The 20,261-nt window shown below is 45.1% G+C and overlaps 1 protein-coding gene across 8 annotated transcripts; it reads left to right on the top strand.

The window, feature by feature from the left end:
- The first annotated feature begins 1,571 nt into the window (after positions 1-1,571).
- On the top strand, positions 1,572-19,174 carry LOC138753975 (uncharacterized). Of its 8 annotated transcripts, XR_011351532.1 has the most exons (6): positions 1,652-1,817; positions 5,016-6,358; positions 6,827-6,875; positions 11,057-11,138; positions 11,894-11,978; positions 13,122-19,174. XR_011351532.1 is itself a non-coding variant. In XM_069917634.1 (5 exons), exons 2-5 carry the CDS (start codon positions 6,266-6,268, stop codon positions 13,258-13,260), a joined length of 366 nt encoding a protein of 121 aa, XP_069773735.1. In that variant the 5' UTR covers positions 1,652-1,817; positions 5,398-6,265; the 3' UTR covers positions 13,261-19,174. The 8 variants fall into 8 exon arrangements, 6 of the variants coding, with proteins under 6 accessions (XP_069773731.1, XP_069773736.1, XP_069773732.1 ...); XM_069917634.1 differs by lacking the exon at positions 11,057-11,138 and having other exon boundaries at positions 5,398-6,358; XM_069917632.1 differs by lacking the exon at positions 11,057-11,138.
- Positions 19,175-20,261: the final 1,087 nt, after the last annotated feature.

Raw genomic sequence — 20,261 nt, 5'->3', positions numbered from 1 at the left:
GTTTAACGTATGGGGTTGACTATTACGTGGATGTTACTTTTGAACATGGCATTAAGTATGTGCTGTGATTAGACATGCAACTAATTTTGAGAAGAAGACACATCTGCACCATCAAAGCTGCAGTGAGGAGTAAATGGTCTGGATGTTCTGAATTTCTCGGGTGTAGGTGGCCACTGTCTTTCTCCTAAGGGAGTCCAAAACTACAGAATGTGAGTGGAGAAAGATATAAAAGGATATTGTGGGCAACTTTTTCCACAGAGAGGGTGCAAATGTGATGTGTAAATACATTTGGGCAAGTTGTTGGTTAGGAGGGATATGGGCAGAGTTCAGGGTGTGGACCACCCTGTTTCCATACTTTACAGCTTCATTGCAAAAGTGATTGGACCAGCCAGTCATTGATACTGCGATCAGCTAAAAGTAGTGAACAATCAACAAGGCCAGATAAATCTACTGCAAACAGCACTGCCTGCTTTGACACTTGATAATATTCACTAAAGGTTATCTTTCTGCATGCACATCACCCACTCCACGCACTATCCAAATGCAAACTACACTCAAAGGGGTTGATGGGAGGAGGAAGACCCCTTTCACTTGGTGTTCAATGACCTCTTGAAAGTGCCCCTGTGGATCCATTGAGGGTGCTGACAACCATCGAAGTTGCCATCCTCGATCCCTGTGAGAAAGCTAGCAGATGTGATCTAAACTCAAATGTGACCAGTAAAGGAAGCAATGGACAATCTGCCCCCACCCGACGACAGCAGTCCGTTCTCTCAGGTTGAAGAGAGGTGCGCAGGTGAAAGGGGGGAGTGATGAGGTAAAATATGTTGTTTGAGGTGAATGTTTTGAGAAAAGTTAACAGTGCTCTAAAAAAACACTCCATGTAAGTGATGTATTTGCATCAGTCATTCTAGACAACATCCCTCAAACTTGTGCCTTTTACAAACTAATGCTGTTGAGGGATATTGGAAGTTCTTCTGAAGTTGGACTGCCTCAATTTTAACTAATTCAGTGGTTCTCAACCCTTTCCCTTCCCACTCACATCCCACTTTAAGTAATCCCTATGCCATAGGTGCTCTGTGATTAGTAAGGGACTGCTTAAGGTGGGATGTGGTTGGGATTCACGGCTCTCGACCTAGTGGAAATATTTTGCTTGAGAAAAATTGTCATTGGCCCATTTTCTTTGGAGTTCTGAAACCGTGCACCGAACGAGTCAACGAGGGTCAGCGGTTTTCAAACTGGGTTTCCCATGGCCTGTATTTTGTCAAATACCCCACCCAAAACTGTACCCAGTTCTCCAAGTGAGGCCTCACCAGTGCCCTATAGAGTCTCAACATCACATCCCTGCTATTCCTCTAGGAAATGAATGCCAACGCTGCATTCACCACCAGCATTTAGTGTATATACCGGTAAATGAAGCTTCTGGAAATCTGAAACAGGCAAGAGTTTAATGTTTGCTATTTGTTCATTGTTTGGTTGTTACTTCATCCTGATTTTAAAAAATATTAATTTACATGTTGCATTCTGCAAAATGTTTACACTTTGCATTGTTAGCTTTTAATTTACTGATCACACTCTTGCGGGATCTTTATGAATGAATGACCCATCAGATCGAAAGGGGGGGGGAGGTGCACTGAGGGCTGTATTCTTCCGCGATGTTGCTCACCCGGCACCAGCTGCGTCACGCAGCCCAGCTGCAGGCGCCCGTGGGTGGGGGACTAGTTGGCTGCAGGTGGTGCGGAGGGAAGCGGGGCATGAAGCAGTCTGCAGAAAATGCAACGCAGACCAGGCACCGCTTGGCTTCAAACAGCGGCGAACAGGTAAGCGAAGGCTGGCGCTGTAAAGTTGCTGCCCCAGGAGTTTGGCCTCAGAAGCACGAAGGGGGGAGTCTGCCTGATGGTATTCAATGGCGATGCGTGTTGAAATGAACTCCTGCTTTAAAGCTGTGGGCTTCTGCATCGCTTTGCTCTCTGCGAGGTGACACAGTGGAAGCGAGTGGGACCCTGCCCGGTGCCAGCGCTGGACGGGGAGCGAATGTGCCCGCGACAGGTGGCCGCTACCCCCCCCCCCCGTCAACAAAGGCTTTTGGTTAAAAGTTTTGCCCTCTGTCACGGTAGTTTGGGGAGGGGCCAGGAAACTTTCTCAAAGTCTGCGGCTGCTCTCCCGTCCGGTCCGGGACTGTGATCCCTGAGGGGCGAAATTTTGGGGTCTGTCGCAGAACTTTGAGATTGTTCCCTGCCCTTATGGGGGGGGGGCAATGTTCCCTCTCATTTTTCGTCCCGTTCTCCCCCCATCTTTGGTGGTGTCACCTTTTTTTGTAGCTAAAGCCTGTGCGCACTGAAAGCTTGTGCAGAGGGAGCCCTGAAACCGTTTTGGCCCAGCCCGTCCCTCAAAAACTGCATTGGCATGTATGATTAAACGGCTTGTTTAACTAACAGAAACAGGGAGCTGAAGATTATTTTCAGCAAGTCTAATGACTCGGAGTTGAGGCAACGCCTCTGTGGGGGGGGGTGCCTGCGCCTGGCCTTTGTGCGCTGGGCACCAAACGTGTGCGCGCGCACTCGGGCGCAGGGCAGGAAGGGGGCCCGGGGTCCGCTGGATTCTCTCCTCAGTGACCACGCCGGTCGCTCCCATCCCAACTCCCCTTCCCGTTCCCACAACAACCTACCTGCCCGGGGCTTCCTCTGCCGCCTGGTCAGCGCAACGCCTTCACAGCGCCAGCGATCGGGACCCGGGGTTCAGGAGTCTCCCGGGTCAGCATGGGTTTTCCCCGGGGGCTCCGGTTTCCTCCCACCCTTCAAAAACGTGCAGGGGGTGTAGGTCAATCGGGTGGCACAGGCTGGAAATGGCCTGTTAATGTCTAAATTTAAAAAGTGAAATGTGAACTAGAGGAACATCCCTCCCCATATGTCCAAAACCATATTTGTTTGTCTATTTGCCCTGCATATGTATTTGTCTTTATGTATGTGTGTTATGTCTGGTTGTATGCCTAAGTATTTTGCAGCGAGGACCAGAGAGCTAAAAGCAACTGATGACAAATGCAGCTTAATTTGGGAGATAAGGCAACATGGGCAGTGAGAACTGTGGATAGAGATCTGAGATCTACCTTACTTTGAGGTTCGCAGGAGTATCACATCTTGTGTTCACTGGATGAAAGGAGACGTGAGAATGAAGTTGTCTGCCCTTCAACAGCCTGTGTCTTTCGACTCCACCCCTCGGCCTCCTCATCTGTCCCCAACCTCTTTGTTAGCCTGGCGATTGCCCCTCCTGATGAGCCCGAAACGTCGGCTGCTTCCTTCCTCCCAAGGAGGGTGCTTGACCTGCGGAGCTCCTCTCGCTTCTGATGAAGGAACTCTGACCAAAGCATGAACACTGTTTCTCTCTTCACATGCACTGCCGATCATGTGAGGTCTTTTTCTCCGCTTTTATTGCCAAGTTGTTGTAAACCTCCACGAGGAGTTAAACAGAAAGACTTCATTTATATGGTGCCTTCCAAAATATTAGGATGTCCAAGCTAACTCCTGGCTTAAAAGCATAAGAAATAGGACCAGGAGTTGGCCATCTAGCCCATCAACCCTGCTCCACCATTCAATGAGATCACGGTTGATCTGACAATAGGCTCATCTCCACTGACCTGCCTTTTCCCCATATCCTTTAATTCCCTGTTATGTGGAAATCTACTTAAATATATTGGAAACAACTTACCTACCTCAATCGTATCTATGCCTTTCATAATTTTAGATGTTTCTATAAGGACCCCTCTCATTCTTTTAAATTCCACCAAGTACAGTCCCAGATCTCTCCTCATTCAGGCCAAGCCCTCCTCATCCCTGGAATCAACCTGGTGAACCCCCTCTGCACCACCTCCAAACCCAGTATATCCTTCCTCAAGTAAAGAACCCAAAACTGCATGCAGTTCTCCAGATGTGGCTTCACCAGGACCTTGTACAGTTGCAGCTGTACCTCCCTGCTCCTAAATTCAGTCCCTCTAGTAATGAAGGCCAACATTCTAGTTGCCTTCTTCATAGCCTGCTGCACCTGCAAACCAACCTACTGCGATTCATGCACAAGCACTCCCAAGTCTTTCTGCCTGGCAGCACGCTGCAATCACTTTCCATTTAAATAATGTTTTGATCTTCCATTCTTCATTCCAAAGTTGATCATCTCACATTTGTCAACATTGTCCTCCACCTGCCAGACTCTTTGCCCACTCACTCAACCTATCTACATTTCTCTGCGGACTCTCTGTATCCTCTGCACACTGTGCTTTTCCACTCAATTTAGTGCCATCAGCAAACTTAGATGCACTGCACTCTGACCCCTCTTCCAGATCATGACCGATTGCCCACTACTAAAACACCCCTGCCCCCCAATTCTCTGCTTTCTATTGGTTATCCAATCCTCTATTCATGCTAGTATACCAACTCCAATTCCACGTGCCCTTATTCAAGTCTTTTATGTGGCTCCTTATCGAACGCTTTCTGAAAACGCAGGTAAACAATGTCCATCTGCTCCTCTCTACCGCACTCGTTATATTATTCAGTTTCATCTGTTTTTATACTACTAAGATTTTCACATTGTGCAGATAATAGAAAAATTATTCAGGTCTTTAAATGTTATTTTATGGATATGATTCTCAGGAAACGTCTCCCCCCCACCCTTCTTCTCTCTCAAGGAATATGTCAGGATTGTTAACATCTGCTTGAAAGAAAAAGCAGAATAGAATTGTGGGTTTCATCAGGGAGGAAAAAAATGGCAGCTTTTAGTTGAGGGGCTGGCACGGTTAGCGCAACACTGTTACAGAGCCAGGGACCGGATTTCAAATTCAACGCTGTCTGTTTGTACATTCTCTCCGTGTCTGCATGAGTTTTCTCTCACTCTTCAAAAACTCATTGTGGGGGGCGAGGGGGTGTAATTGTGGTTTTGGGCTGGAAGGGCCTGTTACCATGCTGGACGTCTAAATTTAATAATGAATAATTGTGTTGGTTTATAACTACTTGCTTTCCATTTTCTCCAAGGTTTGGAGAAATCGAAGAGGAATAGAATTATTTTAGTTTTGCTTGTGAGAGACGTTGAGTTTGACAGTCTGCAATCCTGGGGATGGAGTGAGCCAGTTGTTAAAGCTGTCAATCAAGAGTGGGATTCAGTAGCCACTACTGCCACAGTGTGTGAGGAGAGGCAACAGAGTGTGGGTTTCAAACTGCATCACTGACCATGTCTGCAGGTGGGAAGCAGCGAGATTGGTGCTCAGCACTCTCCGGCGTGGTCAAATGAAACTCTCTCATGTGCTGTGTTTAACGTGGATTACCGCCATTGCACAAATTCTTCCAGCCCGTGAGTGTCCTCCTCCCCTGCCCCCATTCTTGTCATTTTATTAATTGTTTCAAAACTTTTACACAGAAACATTGGCAGGACATTGAGCAATCCTGAAGATTGTGGAGAATCTCCATGGGTAATTGGAAAAACTGAACCTCAGTTTCTGTTTACGCAGCAAGATAAGAATTGTATGTGCAATCCTGATGTTGTCTATTCAGCAGATTGTGGGCTATTGACTGCAGAGTGACTGTTTATTGGGCAGCAGAAGATTTACTGTGTCTGTAACTGGGACGGGAATTGCAGCTCTGCACTCGCTAACAACATGTGTCCTGTCTGATTCCACTTGAGAGGCGTATTTATCATCTTTGACAGTTTGTCTGCGACTGGTCCCATCGAGTGGTGTGAGAGGACTCTGACCTTTCACTGACATCTGCAGTGGGTGAGAGGTCGGAGCCTGTGAGGGATCTGAAGATTAACCCAAGAAGTTATTAGCTTTAGGGGAAGGGAGGAGAGATTCTGAGGGAGACCTGTTTTGCAGTGCGGGCCTGGAACCAGAACCACTGACAAAATCTGAGAACATCCAGACAAGCCCTTGAATTGATCCGGTTGCAGACCGCGGGCCATGCAGAGTTGCATTCCCCTGGAGAAAAGGATCGTGTACCTATACAACTAACAAGTATATCTAATGAACCTCGGACAGTTGCACACTACTTGGGATGATTTAAAACTCTTCTGCTAACCCCCATCACCAACTCTACCTCTCCTGCTTTGCATATTGACTGCTCCATTTCCTGCATTGACTTCAAGCAATTAAAAATTTTTTGGAACTGTTTTGGGATATTCTTTGTAATGCTTTGGCGGAACATTATCGAAGGAAGTTTGTGCTTCAGACTGTCAAGTGGTTGGACAGCTCTTGTTTGATTTGAGAGCAGTCACACAGAGGGAACTGCAGATGAGCGATGTGCCAGTGAACCCTGGTTACTGGACAAAGACCGGACAAGGGGCCAGGATCCAGAGGTCACCAGGCAGCTGGAGTTTCAGCCAAGTAAGGGAGAGTCATTCTGATACAGGGAGGGGGGGGGATGGAATACAAGTCTGACATGGGGTGGGGAGGGATTCTGAGATTGGCATGGTTAGGGTTTGAATCTGACGCAGTCTATAAGGAGTCTGTACGTTCTCCCTGTGTCTGTGTGGGTTTCCTCCGGGGACTCTGGTTTCCACCCACCCTTCAAAACGTACCAGGCGTTGGAGGTCAATTGGGTGGCATGGGCTCGTGGGCCAGGAGGGCCTGTTACCATGCTGTATGTCTAAATTTATAACTTAACAGAGATGAACGAGACGGCAGGTGGATGTTCAAAGGGAAGAGTATTCCCTTGGCATTTGGTGTCCGCGTTTGACCAGCTCGCACCAGGGGATACTCAGTAACACGTTCAATTGTTTGCGGAGGAGCTGCCGGGAGACCTCCCACTCCAGGTACAATTCAAATCTGTTTACTTTCTTTTCATTGCTTTAGAACATGACCAATGTCCCCGAACTCTGTGCCGCGGGTGATTGCTGGGACGGTAAGTGCACATCTTCTCATTGCAAAGCCAATTCGGGCATTGGTGTTTAGTGTAGAGCTCCTGGTTACTTGCTGCAGGCTGAACCAAGGGAAGTGTCAGCAAACGATGTGGGGATGGCAGTCTGTGGGTGAAGGGTTGGATCCGGCTGCCAACAGACACCAGGAGGTGGGGGGTGCACTTCGATGTCCGCTTTTGGGTGGAGTTAGTGTTGGAACTGAACCTCAACAAAACACAGCCTGTGAGAGGCATAGATAAAGGTGGTCAACCAGCACCTTTTCCCAGGGTGGGTGTCAGAGGACGTCCATACAAAGTGAAAGGAGGAAGATTTAGGGAAGACATTAGGGTTACTGTTTTTTACACTGAGAGTTGTGGAGCCTTGAATGCCTCGTTGGGGGTGGCGTTGGAGGCTGAAATATTAGGGGCATTTAAGCAACTCCTAGTCAGCCCCATAGATGAAAGAAAAATAAAGGTAGGGAGGTTTTTTTGCGGGGGGGGGATAAGTATGTATTGGTTGGCCCAACATTGTGGGCCTGTGCTGTAATGTTCTGAGATGTGGTCAAAATACTCCCTCCGCCAGAATGTGGTGTGGAGAAGATCCTTCAAATTAACACAGCTGTCAGTTAGCACCAGGGCAGACCCTTCAGCCAATCATGTCTATACTTTCCCTCAATTGGCTTTCTGTACCAGGCCCATGAACCACCATTTGGTGTGCAACTTGTGCACTAGAGACTTGGGGTGCTCATCTCTGTCTTTAAATGTTTGCCGTAGAGCCCACAGCTCTGACACTGGCCTTTGGTGCCTCCCTACACTTTGCTCATACTTTGATAAAGGGTTCAAGCCTGTAATGTCGGTTCTGTATCTTTATCTTTGCTCTATAAAGGACACTGTTTGACATGCTGAGTTTCTCCAGCATCGTGTTTTTACTTCAATCATGGTGTCTGTAGACTTTCGTGTTTTACTGCAGTTTAAGGCCAACCATGTCATTGAGGTATGGAACCATGAGAAGAGAGGAGAGGTGGTGGAACTGAAGCATTCAAGGTTCTGAGAGGGGTTATCAGGATGGGTGCTGAAAGTATGTATCCCCCAGTTTGGGTCTCCACAGCTGGGGCCACAGGACTCCTTTAAGGTGGAGCTGAAGCGGAATCACTTTTCAAAAGGCTGCAGACTGTTGAAGTTCTAGACCCAAGACGCAGAGTCAAACCTGACCTGGGCAGCAAGATTTTCACACCGTCGGGAGGTTGCAGGATTAGGGCAACATGACACTGAGACTGTATTCAGACTGGTCAAGATCCTAGGAGGTGTCAGTGCCACGAGATTCGCACCACCAGGCTCAGGAACAGCTGCTCCCCCTCCACCATCAGACTCAACGACAAACTCAATCAGGGACTCATTTAAGGACTCTTACTTGTGCACTTTATTGATTTTCTTTTTCTCTCTGTATTAAACAGTCAGCGTGTTTACATTCGTTGTCTGTTTACAATTCTTTATGTGTTTACATGTTTAACACTGTGTACAGTTTTTTTCCCTTGCACGACCAATTAGGGGTAATTCTGCCGTGCCTGCAGGAAAAAGGAATCTCAGGGTTGTATGTGATATAATTTATGTACTCTAACAATAAATCTGAATCTGAATTTAAAAAAATATTTTATTTTTTATTGTTCATTAAAAAATTAACAATTATAACATTTCAATAAAAATATGCATCTATATTAAATTTTCTATGAACCAAAACACACATACAAAAACTCTTACTCGACCCCCTTCCGTCTGTCTCTTCTCCATCCCCCCTTTTAGTACACCGTCAGAGCTCACAGTTTAAATTAACCTCAAGATTCAGGGAGAGATCACTTTTGAATTTAGCAGCATTATTAAAGCTGGGCACCAACGTATTCAAACACGGTCACCGTATTTTAAGAAATGTATCGAACTTGTTCCTTAAATTCAATATTATTTTTTCCATTGGTATACAACTATCATCTCTGCTGTCCGCCTCGCCAAGGTAACTGGGGAGTCCAACTTCCGCGTGATTGCAATTCACTTTTTGGCCACTGCGAGTTCAATTTTAATACTCAAAATTTAAAACTTCAGAAATTTCTTGCCAGAAAGGTCTAACCTTCACCCATGACCAAGTTGAATAAAAGAATGTTCCTCCCTCTATTTCACACCTAAAACACAATTCTGGTATTTCTGGTTTAGATTTGTGGCACCTTCTGTGGAGTGAGATACAGCTGATGTAAATAAATTATATTGAACCGACCCATATCTCGCTTTAATAGCTTGAAGTTACACTATCCACACACCATTCAGACCAGGATTTTTCTGGTCTTGCAACAACTAAGTCGGACTCCCACCTTTCCCTTGATCTCTGCAGTCTAGGTTTAGCACTTTCGAGCTGAAGAGCAAAATACATTCTGGTAATAAATATAGGAATAGCTTTCGTTCCATTTCACTGACTCCCAGAGTCAATGCCTGTCCCCGTCGTTCCCTCAAGAAAGCTCTCAGTTGAAGAAAACCGAAATGTTCCATTAGGTGCACCATAGGGCTGTCTTATTTGTTCCAATGACATCAAAATTCCATCTTTATAATAGTCCGCTATACAACGTATTCCCTTTTGTTACCGTATGTTTAGATTTCTGTTTCCCATATACATCGTTCTTTTTTTCTTTGGCTTGGCTTCGCGGACGAAGATTTATGGAGGGGGTAAAAAAGTCCACGTCAGCTGCAGGCTCGTTTGTGGCTGACCAGTCCGATGCGGGACAGGCAGACACGATTGCAGCGGTTGCAAGGGAAAATTGGTTGGTTGGGGTTGGGTGTTGGGTTTTTCCTCCTTTGCCTTTTGTCAGTGAGGTGGGCTCTGCGGTCTTCTTCAAAGGAGGCTGCTGCCCGCCAAACTGTGAGGCGCCAAGATGCACGGTTTGAGGCGTTATCAGCCCACTGGCGGTGGTCAATGTGGCAGGCACCAAGAGATTTCTTTAGGCAGTCCTTGTACCTTTTCTTTGGTGCACCTCTGTCACGGTGGCCAGTGGAGAGCTCGCCATATAATACGATCTTGGGAAGGCGATGGTCCTCCATTCTGGAGACGTGACCCATCCAGCGCAGCTGGATCTTCAGCAGCGTGGACTCGATGCTGTCGACCTCTGCCATCTCGAGTACCTCGACGTTAGGGGTGTGAGCGCTCCAATGGATGTTGAGGATGGAGCGGAGACAACGCTGGTGGAAGCGTTCTAGGAGCCGTAGGTGGTGCCGGTAGAGGACCCATGATTCGGAGCCGAACAGGAGTGTGGGTATGACAACGGCTCTGTATACGCCTATCTTTGTGAGGTTACATAATGGTGAAATACCCACTTTTTTTCTAATATGATCATTAATTTTTCACCGTATATGCCAAGATAGGGTTACGTCTTCCTTTTTACTGATTTAGTGGTCAATTTATAAATAGTCTTTGGTTGTTGCATCATTCACGGAACCCAGTTTGGTGAATTCCCTCCAACAAAAGCTGCTAAAAATCTTGCTTGTGCAGCCAGATAATTTTTTTTAAAAGTCTGGGAGCTTCAGCCCTCATAATGCATAATCTTAGTTTTTCAAACACAATACTGGGCTCTTCGTTATTCCAAAGGAATTGTCTTGCTTTGATTGTTTAATAATTTGAAAAATGTCTTTGGTAAACCTATAGGCAAAGATTGGAACAAGGATTGAAGTCTCGGCATCGCTTTCATTTTTACACAACTCACTCTTCCTATTAGTGTTATCGCCACATCCTTCCAGCTTTGTAAATCCTCTTCTATTTTACTAAGCAGAGGAGCATAATTAATCTGATAGATTTTGTAAGTCGTTGTTTGTTTAAACATTTAAACCTACTGACTCTTTTATACCTTTCTGAATCTCAATCGTACTGAGCAATAGAATGGGCTTGGGGCAGAATGGCCTACTCTTCTCCCAAGCCCATTACTGAACCCAAGAGGTTTTTACTCTAACCCAGAGGAGCTTCGTATTAACAATTTTCACTGATCCCTATGCGCAGAACATTCCGACAATCTGGCATCCTCTGCATTTTGGTGCTGGACTGAGAAATTTTCTCAGTCGTTGGATTTTACTCTTGTTAATACACCAGCACACTTTTAATTTGCCTTTCCTTTAGATCATACACAGTAGAGGTATACCGATTTTTTTTTTTTTTTTAGGTGATCAAATGAAGTAACAGGGAGCATGGGGAATAGAACTCAGAGAGCAGGATGCTGAACTATTTGAATCTCCAAAGAACTAGTGAGAAGATTGCAAGTTTTTCCCATAGATGGGTCTGAGACTCGTGGTTATGTTGTTTGTGGAGAAATTATAAATTGAGTCTTTGTTTAAAATTTTGCTTTGAATTGCCTGTATTTTCTGTACCTGAATGGTATGGAATTGACAACGTTTTAAGTATCTACAGTTAAACCCGTGTATCTGGAATTCAAGCAACTGGCAGCCTCAAGCAACTGCCAAAAAAAATCGAGAAAAATAAATTGTGCCTTGACTGGGCTATGCTCATACCAGCTGTTTGAATAAGGTTGTGTAAAACAGCAAATGGCGTTGCCCAGAGCTGGTTGATGCCACTTGCCGTTGGGGTGACTCTCTTAAACTGTCTCCTTATCCCTGCTAAGAGTTGCCCCGGTCAGAGGCTTTATCTGTAAACTTAAGGTGGGGGCAATAATTATCTATAATGTTATTGTTGGTCTTTCGGGCGGTTCCGTGGAGGGGAAGGAACCTGCAGATGAGGCGACGGTTAAATGTTTTCAAAGAATGTGACTGAAAATAAAGTAAAATGCTATAAAGTTTATATATTCAGGCAAGTGACGTTTGTTCAGTGTAAGTACAGTGTAGTATTTTTGTCTTTTAAACTGTTTATTCTTAATGCAGGTATTGTAAGAGTAAGTCTCAAGCAACCAGAAAATACACTTATCCTGCAACTATCATAGGTGCCGGATAGCAGGGGTGTTACTTTAACTGACATTTAAAACAAAAATTTGCAAACTATTTTGCAGGTATTGTAGCCGCCACAATATTTATTGCCTTCCTGCTGGGATTGTACACGATTCTGTGGAAATGCATGAGCTTCCAGGCTAAGAGGTGAGAAAGGCGTCGACGGATGGAGGTGTCGGTCAATGCACTCCTTTCACTTACAGCAGGCCATTGGCTGCAGACTGAAGCACCTTCAATATTCTCCACATTATACACCAACATGAGTTTTAAAAGCAACTATAATTGCTGCATTTAAATCACTGCAACAGACTTTATGGTCATAAAATGTGATACTACACAACCTTTAGTCTACTTATGGCAGACAAAGATTTGCTATCAGCAGAAATTGCCCAACACCCCTTACAGTCAGAGAAAGAGAAGCAAAAGAGTGTGTCACCAGAGTCACTGAATCTCCACTCGCCTCCAGCACTTCAATGGCCTCAGCAGCCACACAGCCTTCATTCCAAACCATCGGCAACCCGAGCTCCTGATGCACACACCTTTAATATGACCAGCACCCTCTCACATCTCGGTTCCGATAACCTGATTAAGCACCCCCCCAGCCAATCTCCAGCCGGGTGTGAGTCTTACGACTGCAGTCACCAGCGGCCTGCACAGGTTCCTCACCTTGGGTCACCAACAGCCTGTGTTCTTTAGCCTCTGAGTTCCTTGCTGGCCTGTCACTGTCCTGTGGGTCATCTGCTTCTCCTTCTGACACTGGGGGTTCTCCCTGTTTTCTGGTCCACTTCTCCGCAGTCACAACATTTTAAAATAAACCACCGTTGACTCCTCTAATGGGCTGTTTGAAGCCCCTACAGAGCCGAAGGCAGTCCAACCCTGCAGGAGCTCTGAGACTCAGCTCCCCGCTCTCTACGGGCAGTGCTGCTGTTACAGCAGCTCCGGCAGGGCTGCCATTTTTATTTCAATGCCGACACTTTCCTGAAAATGAATACATACACAAGAATGCTGGAGAAACTCTGCAGGTCCTGCAGCATCCATGGGAGGCACGATGTATAACTGTTTCAGGCCTGCGTTCTTTGTCAAGGTATCAGGACATGTACCTTGACAAAGGGCTCAGGCCCTAATTGTCAGTTCCATATCTTTGCCTTCTATGGATGCTGCAGGAACTGCTGAGTTTCTCCATTGTTCTTGAATGTTAACTTCAATCACAGCGTTTGCAGACTTTTGTGTTTCACTCACTTTCCTGGAATGAAATGTGGCATTAACTTAGTTTGCCTCCCTCTGGAACAGGGATTACGCTGGACAACAATTTTTTTTTCCACAAAGTTTGCTTCCTGAAAAAAAAATTGAGGATTATGATCGACAACTTCAAGCTGAACACAAAGATCATTTCAGATTTGCTGTTGGAGTTGGAGAATCATTAAATTAACTTTTATTGGATTTAGCCTGTTTAATCGCATAATGATGCTGACACGTTGCGTTAGTTCAACTGACCTTAAAATGTTTTGCCGCTGAGTTTCATTTGTACTCAGCATCTGACACCTCCTGCATCAGTGTCCAACAATAGTCAGCTGGTGTTGATGGATTCCAGTTTCCCTGATACCGCTTTTCCAGGGTCACAATATCCCGGTCAAACCTGTCACCATGTTTGTCACTGACTGCACCAAGATCAGCAGGGAAGGAGTCCAAGTGCGAATGCAGAAAATGAATGTTCAATGACGTTGTTGCACTTTGTGGTTTTGTGCTTGAAGTAGACTTAAAATATGACAGGAAATCACAAATAGGTCATACCTAAAAAGCGGTACTTGATAAGGAAATTTTAAGGTGTTTTCATGATCAGCTGCCCAGAATCCGTGCATACACCCTAAAGTGTGCAGGAAGCAAATTTTTAGTTGTCCTGCGTTATGGCTTTCTTCTGAACAGTTTGAGAAAAATTTGAACATAGTTCCCAAGGAATGCAAGACCAATCTTGCTGACCCATAAACCCTCAGTCACCATTTTCACTCTCCACTCCCATTCAAACCTCCAAACTCCAACCAGTGGCAGCCTCCTGTCAGGCCAGGAGGATAGGACCAGTGAGCCCACCCCATCTTAGCTCTAACCCACCAGCGCCTGGATCGTGGCGGATCCTTAACCTGCAAGCAATCTTTTTTCTTCCCCCCCACCTCCCTCCACACAAGCTCCATTTCCTTTGCTTCCCCCAGTTTCCAGAAGTCATTAGCTCTTCCTAATGCACTCAGCCGCTGTGCCTTGAGGAAAAATATTGTCAAGCCGGAGAGGGTGCAGAGAAGATTTACGAGGATGTTGTCAGGACTTGGATGGGCTGAGCTATAGGGAGAGGTTGAGCAGGCCAGGAATGCAGGAGGATGAGAGGAGATCTCATGGATGTGTACAAAATCGTGCGTGGAATAGATTGGTCTTTTGACTAGAGTCGGGGAATCTACAACCAGAGGACATGGTTTAAGATGTGGGGGGGAGACATTATAATTATTCATCACGGTTATGTCTGATATCTTGGATGGGTAAAGGCCTATGAGGCCTATGGTTGGACCAGTTGGCCTTGTAGCTGCTGGAGTTCAGAAGAGTGAGAGGGAACTTAATTGAAAACACGAGATTCTGAGAGGTTTTGATGGGACGAATGCGAAGAGGATGTTTCCTCATGGAATAATCTAAAACTAGATCTGGTGGTTTAAAAATAAGGGGCCATCCATGCAAAACAAAAACTGGGAGTGAGGGTCCTGTGTGTTCGAGCCCTCTTCTTGAACGTGGTGGAAGAGGAGTCCTCTAACATTTGCAGGGAAGAGGGTGGAACCTTTCCACAGGTAGGCAGGATATACACCGTGTTCAGCCATGATCTTGTTGAATGGGTGGAGTAGGCTCCCCAGCACTGCCTTATCTGTCTGGATCTAATTCCCATCCTTGATTCTGCAGGCACAGAGGGAGCGTGCGGTTGAAGCTGAGAGTTCCCCATTCTCCCCCACTCTCCTGCTGGAAACGGGTTTCCTGCCTTCCATGATTTTCCGCCTGACTCCCTTGACATGATAGACCTCCTGGAGGAGCTCGCCTTCCCTTCCCCTTGGAGGATGCGGTGCGATCCGGCTGACTCTTGAACCATTACCAGGTTCTGAGCGGAGCTCGTGATGGGCGGTGGGGGGGGTGAGGGGGAGTGTGTTGTATCCGGCCCAGCTCACGGACAACAGTTCATGCCCTTTTGTGGGGTGGTTGGGGAAGAACTTTTTGTCTAAACGAGAACAGGTGAACAGACAGCAAGCAATTATCTGAACAAATAAGCAGTCTTATTAAACTCTGGGCATTCTTAACCTTTCATAATATAAACTCTGGTCTCAGTCCAAGGATAAACTACAGAACGAACACCAGTATAAACCAGCTGGTGATTGGGTCTAAAACCAGTCACGGAAAACAGGAACTCGGAGTATATACACTGGTGGAAGTCCCTGAACGCCAGGACTAGGAGTCCAAAAGGATAGTAAAGTGCCATTACTGAAGCTGGCTGATCAATGCAGGCTTGATAGTGTCCCCTGGCCCCTCCTGTGGTACCTGCTAGCAGTAGTGGCCCCCTGGACCAGATTCTAGTGATTTGCTGTTTTATTTCTAGCATATCTGAAGCTTTGAGGTGCCACCGAGTCTTCTGGGGGAATAGAGGATCCAGCCCCTCTCATTGTCTCAATGAGAAGCCCCACATGAAACTTGGGTGAGGAGACACCAGGGCTTGTACGGTTGAGCAGTCTAATAACCTGGGTCCAAAAGTTTTTGGGTGTCAGTCAGTGTCTAATAGAGTCATTAGCCAAACAGGCAAGACTCACCCAACAGGTGACTCCTCTGAGATGACTTGGGGAGAAGAGCCAGCATGGAATCACTGAGAAAATGGCCTCATTCTAATTCATAAGGAAATAGAGGAGACCAGGGGTAGGCAACCTTTTTTTAAAAAAAACTTCACATTCCTCCTTGAGCAATCCCTGTGCCATAAGTGCCCTGTGATTAATAAGGGATTGCTTAAGGTAGGATGTGGGTGGAAGGAAAAAGGTTTGAAAACCACTGTTTTAATCATCCCTCATTGACTTATTATGTGCACGGTTTCATAACTCCAAAGGAAATGGGCCAATGACAACTTTTCTCAAGCAAAATATTTCAGTTACAATTGGGTCTAGAGCAGTGATTCTCAACCTTCTCTTCCCACTCACATCCCACCTTAAGCAATCCCTTACTAATCACAGAGCATCAGGGATTACTTAAGGGGGAATGTGAGTTTTAAAACAAAGGTTGCCCACCCCTGGTGTAGACTCTATATTCCCTAACACTTCTTTTAAATGCTGGACCCACTGTTGGTTTCCTAATGGGAACAGGAAAGATTCCAGGATATACTGGCTTCAAAAATGGGGAAGTTTTAAAAAGGCAGAAGGCAATACAGTGGTCTCTGGGAGAATAGGAAACCAAGAGCTGGGAGGAACAGAAATATTTTAGGTGGTCTACCTCCTGAGATCAGTATGAGCAAGACAGCAAGTAGAAAAAGTAACTTCAAAAGGTAGGTCTGGTTGAGAGGCAGGATATAGTTCTACCCTATGGGAAATGCGACTTTCAGCCTGGCACCTCCTGGGGAAGAAGATTCAGGTCATGGATAGATGCAATGCAGATTCTCCAGGGGGTCAGAGTAGGATTGCATCACTGGTCACAGAACCTGTGGAGTTCAATCCGGATAGGTTTGGGGAGATGCATTTTGGAAGGTCAAACTAGAAGGCTGAGTGCAGGGTTAATGGTTGATTACTTGAGTGTGGATGAACAGAGGGTCCTTGGGGGTCCAAATCCATACATCTGTCAAAGTTGCAGCGCAGGTTGATAGGATAGGTAAGAAGGCCTTTGGGATGTTGGGCTTCATTAATTGGTTGGGGGGGGGGGGGGTGGAGACTGAGTTCAAGAGTCGAGAGGTCATGTTGCAACTCTACAAATCTCTGGTGAGACCACACTTAGAGTATTGTGTTCAGTTCTGGACACCTCATTATAGGAAGGATGTGGAAGCTATGCTTAGGGTGCAGTGGAGATTTAACAGGATGTTGCCTGGATAGGGAAATAAGTCTCATGAAGCAAGGTTAGCAGAGCTGGGGCTTTTCTCATTGGAGCAAAGAGGGATGAGAGGAGTCTTAATAGAGGTCTACAAGATTCTGAGAGGGCAGGGATAGGGTTGACAGCTCCTATTTCCCAGAGCGTGAGGAGCAAATACCAGAGGACATATTTACAAAGAGAAGTTTAGGAGGAGACATAAGGGGTTAGGTTTTATTTTATAAATGCAGAGAGTTGTGAATGCCTTGCCAGGGAGGGTGGTGAAAGCTGAAACATTAGGGGCATTTAAGAGACAGGCATATGGATAAAATAAAAATATAGGGTTAAGGGGTAGGAAGGGTTTAGTACTTGTTTTGGGTAAGAATATATAGGTTGGCACAACATCAAGGGCTGAAAGGCCTGTATTGTAACATTCCATGTTCTGCCTTGCCTTTGATCGCTGGCACTTCAGGGGTGATGATTGGAGGAAGGATTGATGCAGATTGTGTGCTCCGCGGGTCTGTGTGTACAGGGGTGGGCAGGGAATCAAGGCTGGATTTCGGATGTGGGCAGTGGAAGTGGTAAACTCCTTCCCCACCTGCCCCCTCCCCCAACCCCACCCCAAGCAAATGGTTGAAGTTTAAAGTGGGTTGCTGGGAAAGTAAAATAAGACGTTGCAGTGGAATTCAGATGAACAGTGTGATCGCGTGATTTTTAAGGGCTGGCTGGGCTGTCTCCACACCCTAGAATTCTGAATTGACACAGGGAAAAGTTTTCATTTATTTTGTATTAAAATGCTGAAGTGCTTGGCATTACCTAACGTTAGATGTTATTATTGGGAAGCTAATATTAGCTACATTACTTTTTGGATTCATCACAAAGATAATTTAGGTACATCAAGCTGGATTAATTTAGAAATTTAATCTACCAAAAAATATTCTCTTTCCTTGATACTTGAAGCAGCGTTACCTTTTTTGGCATCCAAATTAACTGATAATTTTGTTGCTAGACATACATTGAGAATCTGATTTCAATTCAGGAAACATTTTGGGTACCACAGATTTTTATTAATTAGCCCTATTTTAGGTCATTCCTTTTTTTAAAAACCTTTGGTTCAAGATAGCGGTTCTCATCAGTGGTTAAATTTAGGTATCCAATCTTTTTCAGATATTTTTACTGACCAAAATCTTGCTTCTTTTGAACAATTATCCACCAAATTTACAATCCCTAGACACCATTTTTTCCCCGCTATGTACAGGTTAGGAGCTTTTTAAATTCTTTAATTCTGAAGCTCCCCGAAGACCTCGAACCTAATATGAATTATCATTTCAAACCCAATTATAAAGGGGTGGGATGTGGCCTTTATGAATTACTTCTAAATTCTAGGGATAGTTCCTTGGATAGAATTTTTAAAAAAACTATGGGAACAAGATTTTCAAGTTATTTTCTGAAACAACATGGAATTTTATTCTGAAACGAGGGCGTTAATTCTTTCTTTATGCGAGACACTCATTATTACAGTTTAAGGTAGTACATTGGGCCCACTATTCCAATGTCCAATTGGCTAAATTCTATTCTAATCTCTTCTCAATGTGATACATGTCTAATTGAAGAAGGCACACTGTATCATACATTCTGGTTATGTCTCTCTCTGTCCAATATTTGGGAAGGGGTATTTCATACCTTGACTCCAAATCTTATTATTGCTCCCTTTGGAATAAGTGGACCATCGGGTCTAATTCTGACTCACGTCGTTGCCCTCACCTCCCTTATCACTAGAATGGCCATTTTAACAAGATGGAAAGACGCCGTCCCCCCCACTCCCACTCAAGGGCTGTCCTATATGATGGTGTCTGACTTGGGGAAAAAAAATTTAGATGTTGCATGACTGAAATGAATCTTCACTTCGATTCTTTATGGGGCTCCTTTCTTAATTATTTTCAGAATTTGTAAGATTAACTAGTGTTTGGTTTTTGATCCCAATGTTTACCTTTTTTAAAAAAAAATTATTAGTAGTAGTGGACTGTTTGGTTAGTCAGAGAATCTGATTTCAATTGGGAGGGGATCGATAGTTAGATAATTAGTGTAGTGGGTTTCTTTTTAATGTAACATAGATTTCAGTACGATTTGTATTGCTGTATGAGAGTTATTAACACTTTATTGTCAGGTACCTATGAAACATTTACTTGATAAAACCAATAAAAACATTGAAAAGCTGAGGTGAAATTCTCTGAATATTTATTCCTGTGAAGAAAATGTTATTTCATTAAAGAAACTCAAGTACAAAAGATGTCTGTCATCCAATTCCTTGCTGTATAATTACATTTTTTTTTAAATCTACTGCTGTATGGCATCACCGCAGGGTGTTGTGCTTGGGAGGATGCAGATTCCAGCAGCAGCGAGAATGTTTTACTCAAAGCCTGCAGACGCCAGAAAGCTGAAATTTTAAAAAAAAACAGCAAATTGCTGGAAATGCACAGCAGGGCGGGTAAGATTTTTCCTGCTGAAAGTCTGGTCACCATTTCCTTCTCTGTGGGTGCTGCCTGGCCTCCTGAGCACCTGTTTATATTTGCACCCTGCTTCTTGCCGGTGGGCTGTGGTTTCTGCTTTAGGTTCCAGACTCATGGAGAACAGCTGGGCTGAAGCTTCCCCCTGCATTACTGAGAGACATACTGTCTTAGGAGAACATTACAGCACAAACCGGGCCCTTTGGCCCACAATGTTGCAAATACCTGCCAACAAAAAAACCCTCCCCACCTCATAACCTGCTAATTTTCTTCCATCTGTGTGCCTATCTGAGAGTCCCTTACATGCCCAAATGTTCCAGCCTCCACCCAACATCCCTGGCAAGGTATTCCAGCTACCCACAACTCTCAGTGTAAAAATAACTTGCTCCTGATGTCTCCCCTAAATTTTCCTCCCTTCTCTTTGTACAGGTGTTCGCTACTCCCACCCTGGGGAAAAATGATTCTGGCTGCCTTTCAGAATCTTGTTAGCCTCTATTAAGTTACCTCTCATCCTTCTACACTCCAAAGAGAAAAGTCCTAGCCCTGCTAACCTTGCTGCATAGGACATATTTTCCAATCCTGGTAAATCTCCTCTGCCCCCTCTCCATAGCTTCCACATTCTCCCTGTAGTGAGGCAACCAAAACTGAACACAATATTCTAAGTGTGGTCTCACCAGAGATTTATAGGGCTGTGACAAAAGCTCTCGACTTGAACACAATCACCCGATAATGAAGCCCAGCACACCATACACCTTCTTAACTATCCTATCAACCTTGAGAGATCTATGGATTTGAATTCCAAAGTCCCTCCATTCGATAATGGAATGGTATCCTTACCATTAACCCTGTACTCTGCCTTCAGGTTTAA

This window comes from Narcine bancroftii, chromosome 2 (assembly GCF_036971445.1).
Source record: "Narcine bancroftii isolate sNarBan1 chromosome 2, sNarBan1.hap1, whole genome shotgun sequence".
Classification (NCBI taxonomy): domain Eukaryota; kingdom Metazoa; phylum Chordata; class Chondrichthyes; order Torpediniformes; family Narcinidae; genus Narcine; species Narcine bancroftii.
This window is presented reverse-complemented; position numbering and strand designations above follow the sequence as displayed.

Bases quoted from the DNA above. Each gene is read 5' to 3' on its own strand.
- LOC138753975 (XM_069917630.1), top strand. From the start codon at position 1,592: ATGAATGACCCATCAGATCGAAAGGGGGGGGGAGGTGCACTGAGGGCT. The intron at 1,818-11,893 runs GTAAGCGAAGGC...ACTATTTTGCAG, and splicing joins CTTCAAACAGCGGCGAACAG to GTATTGTAGCCGCCACAATA. The intron at 11,979-13,121 runs GTGAGAAAGGCG...CCTCTGGAACAG, and splicing joins ATGAGCTTCCAGGCTAAGAG to GGATTACGCTGGACAACAAT.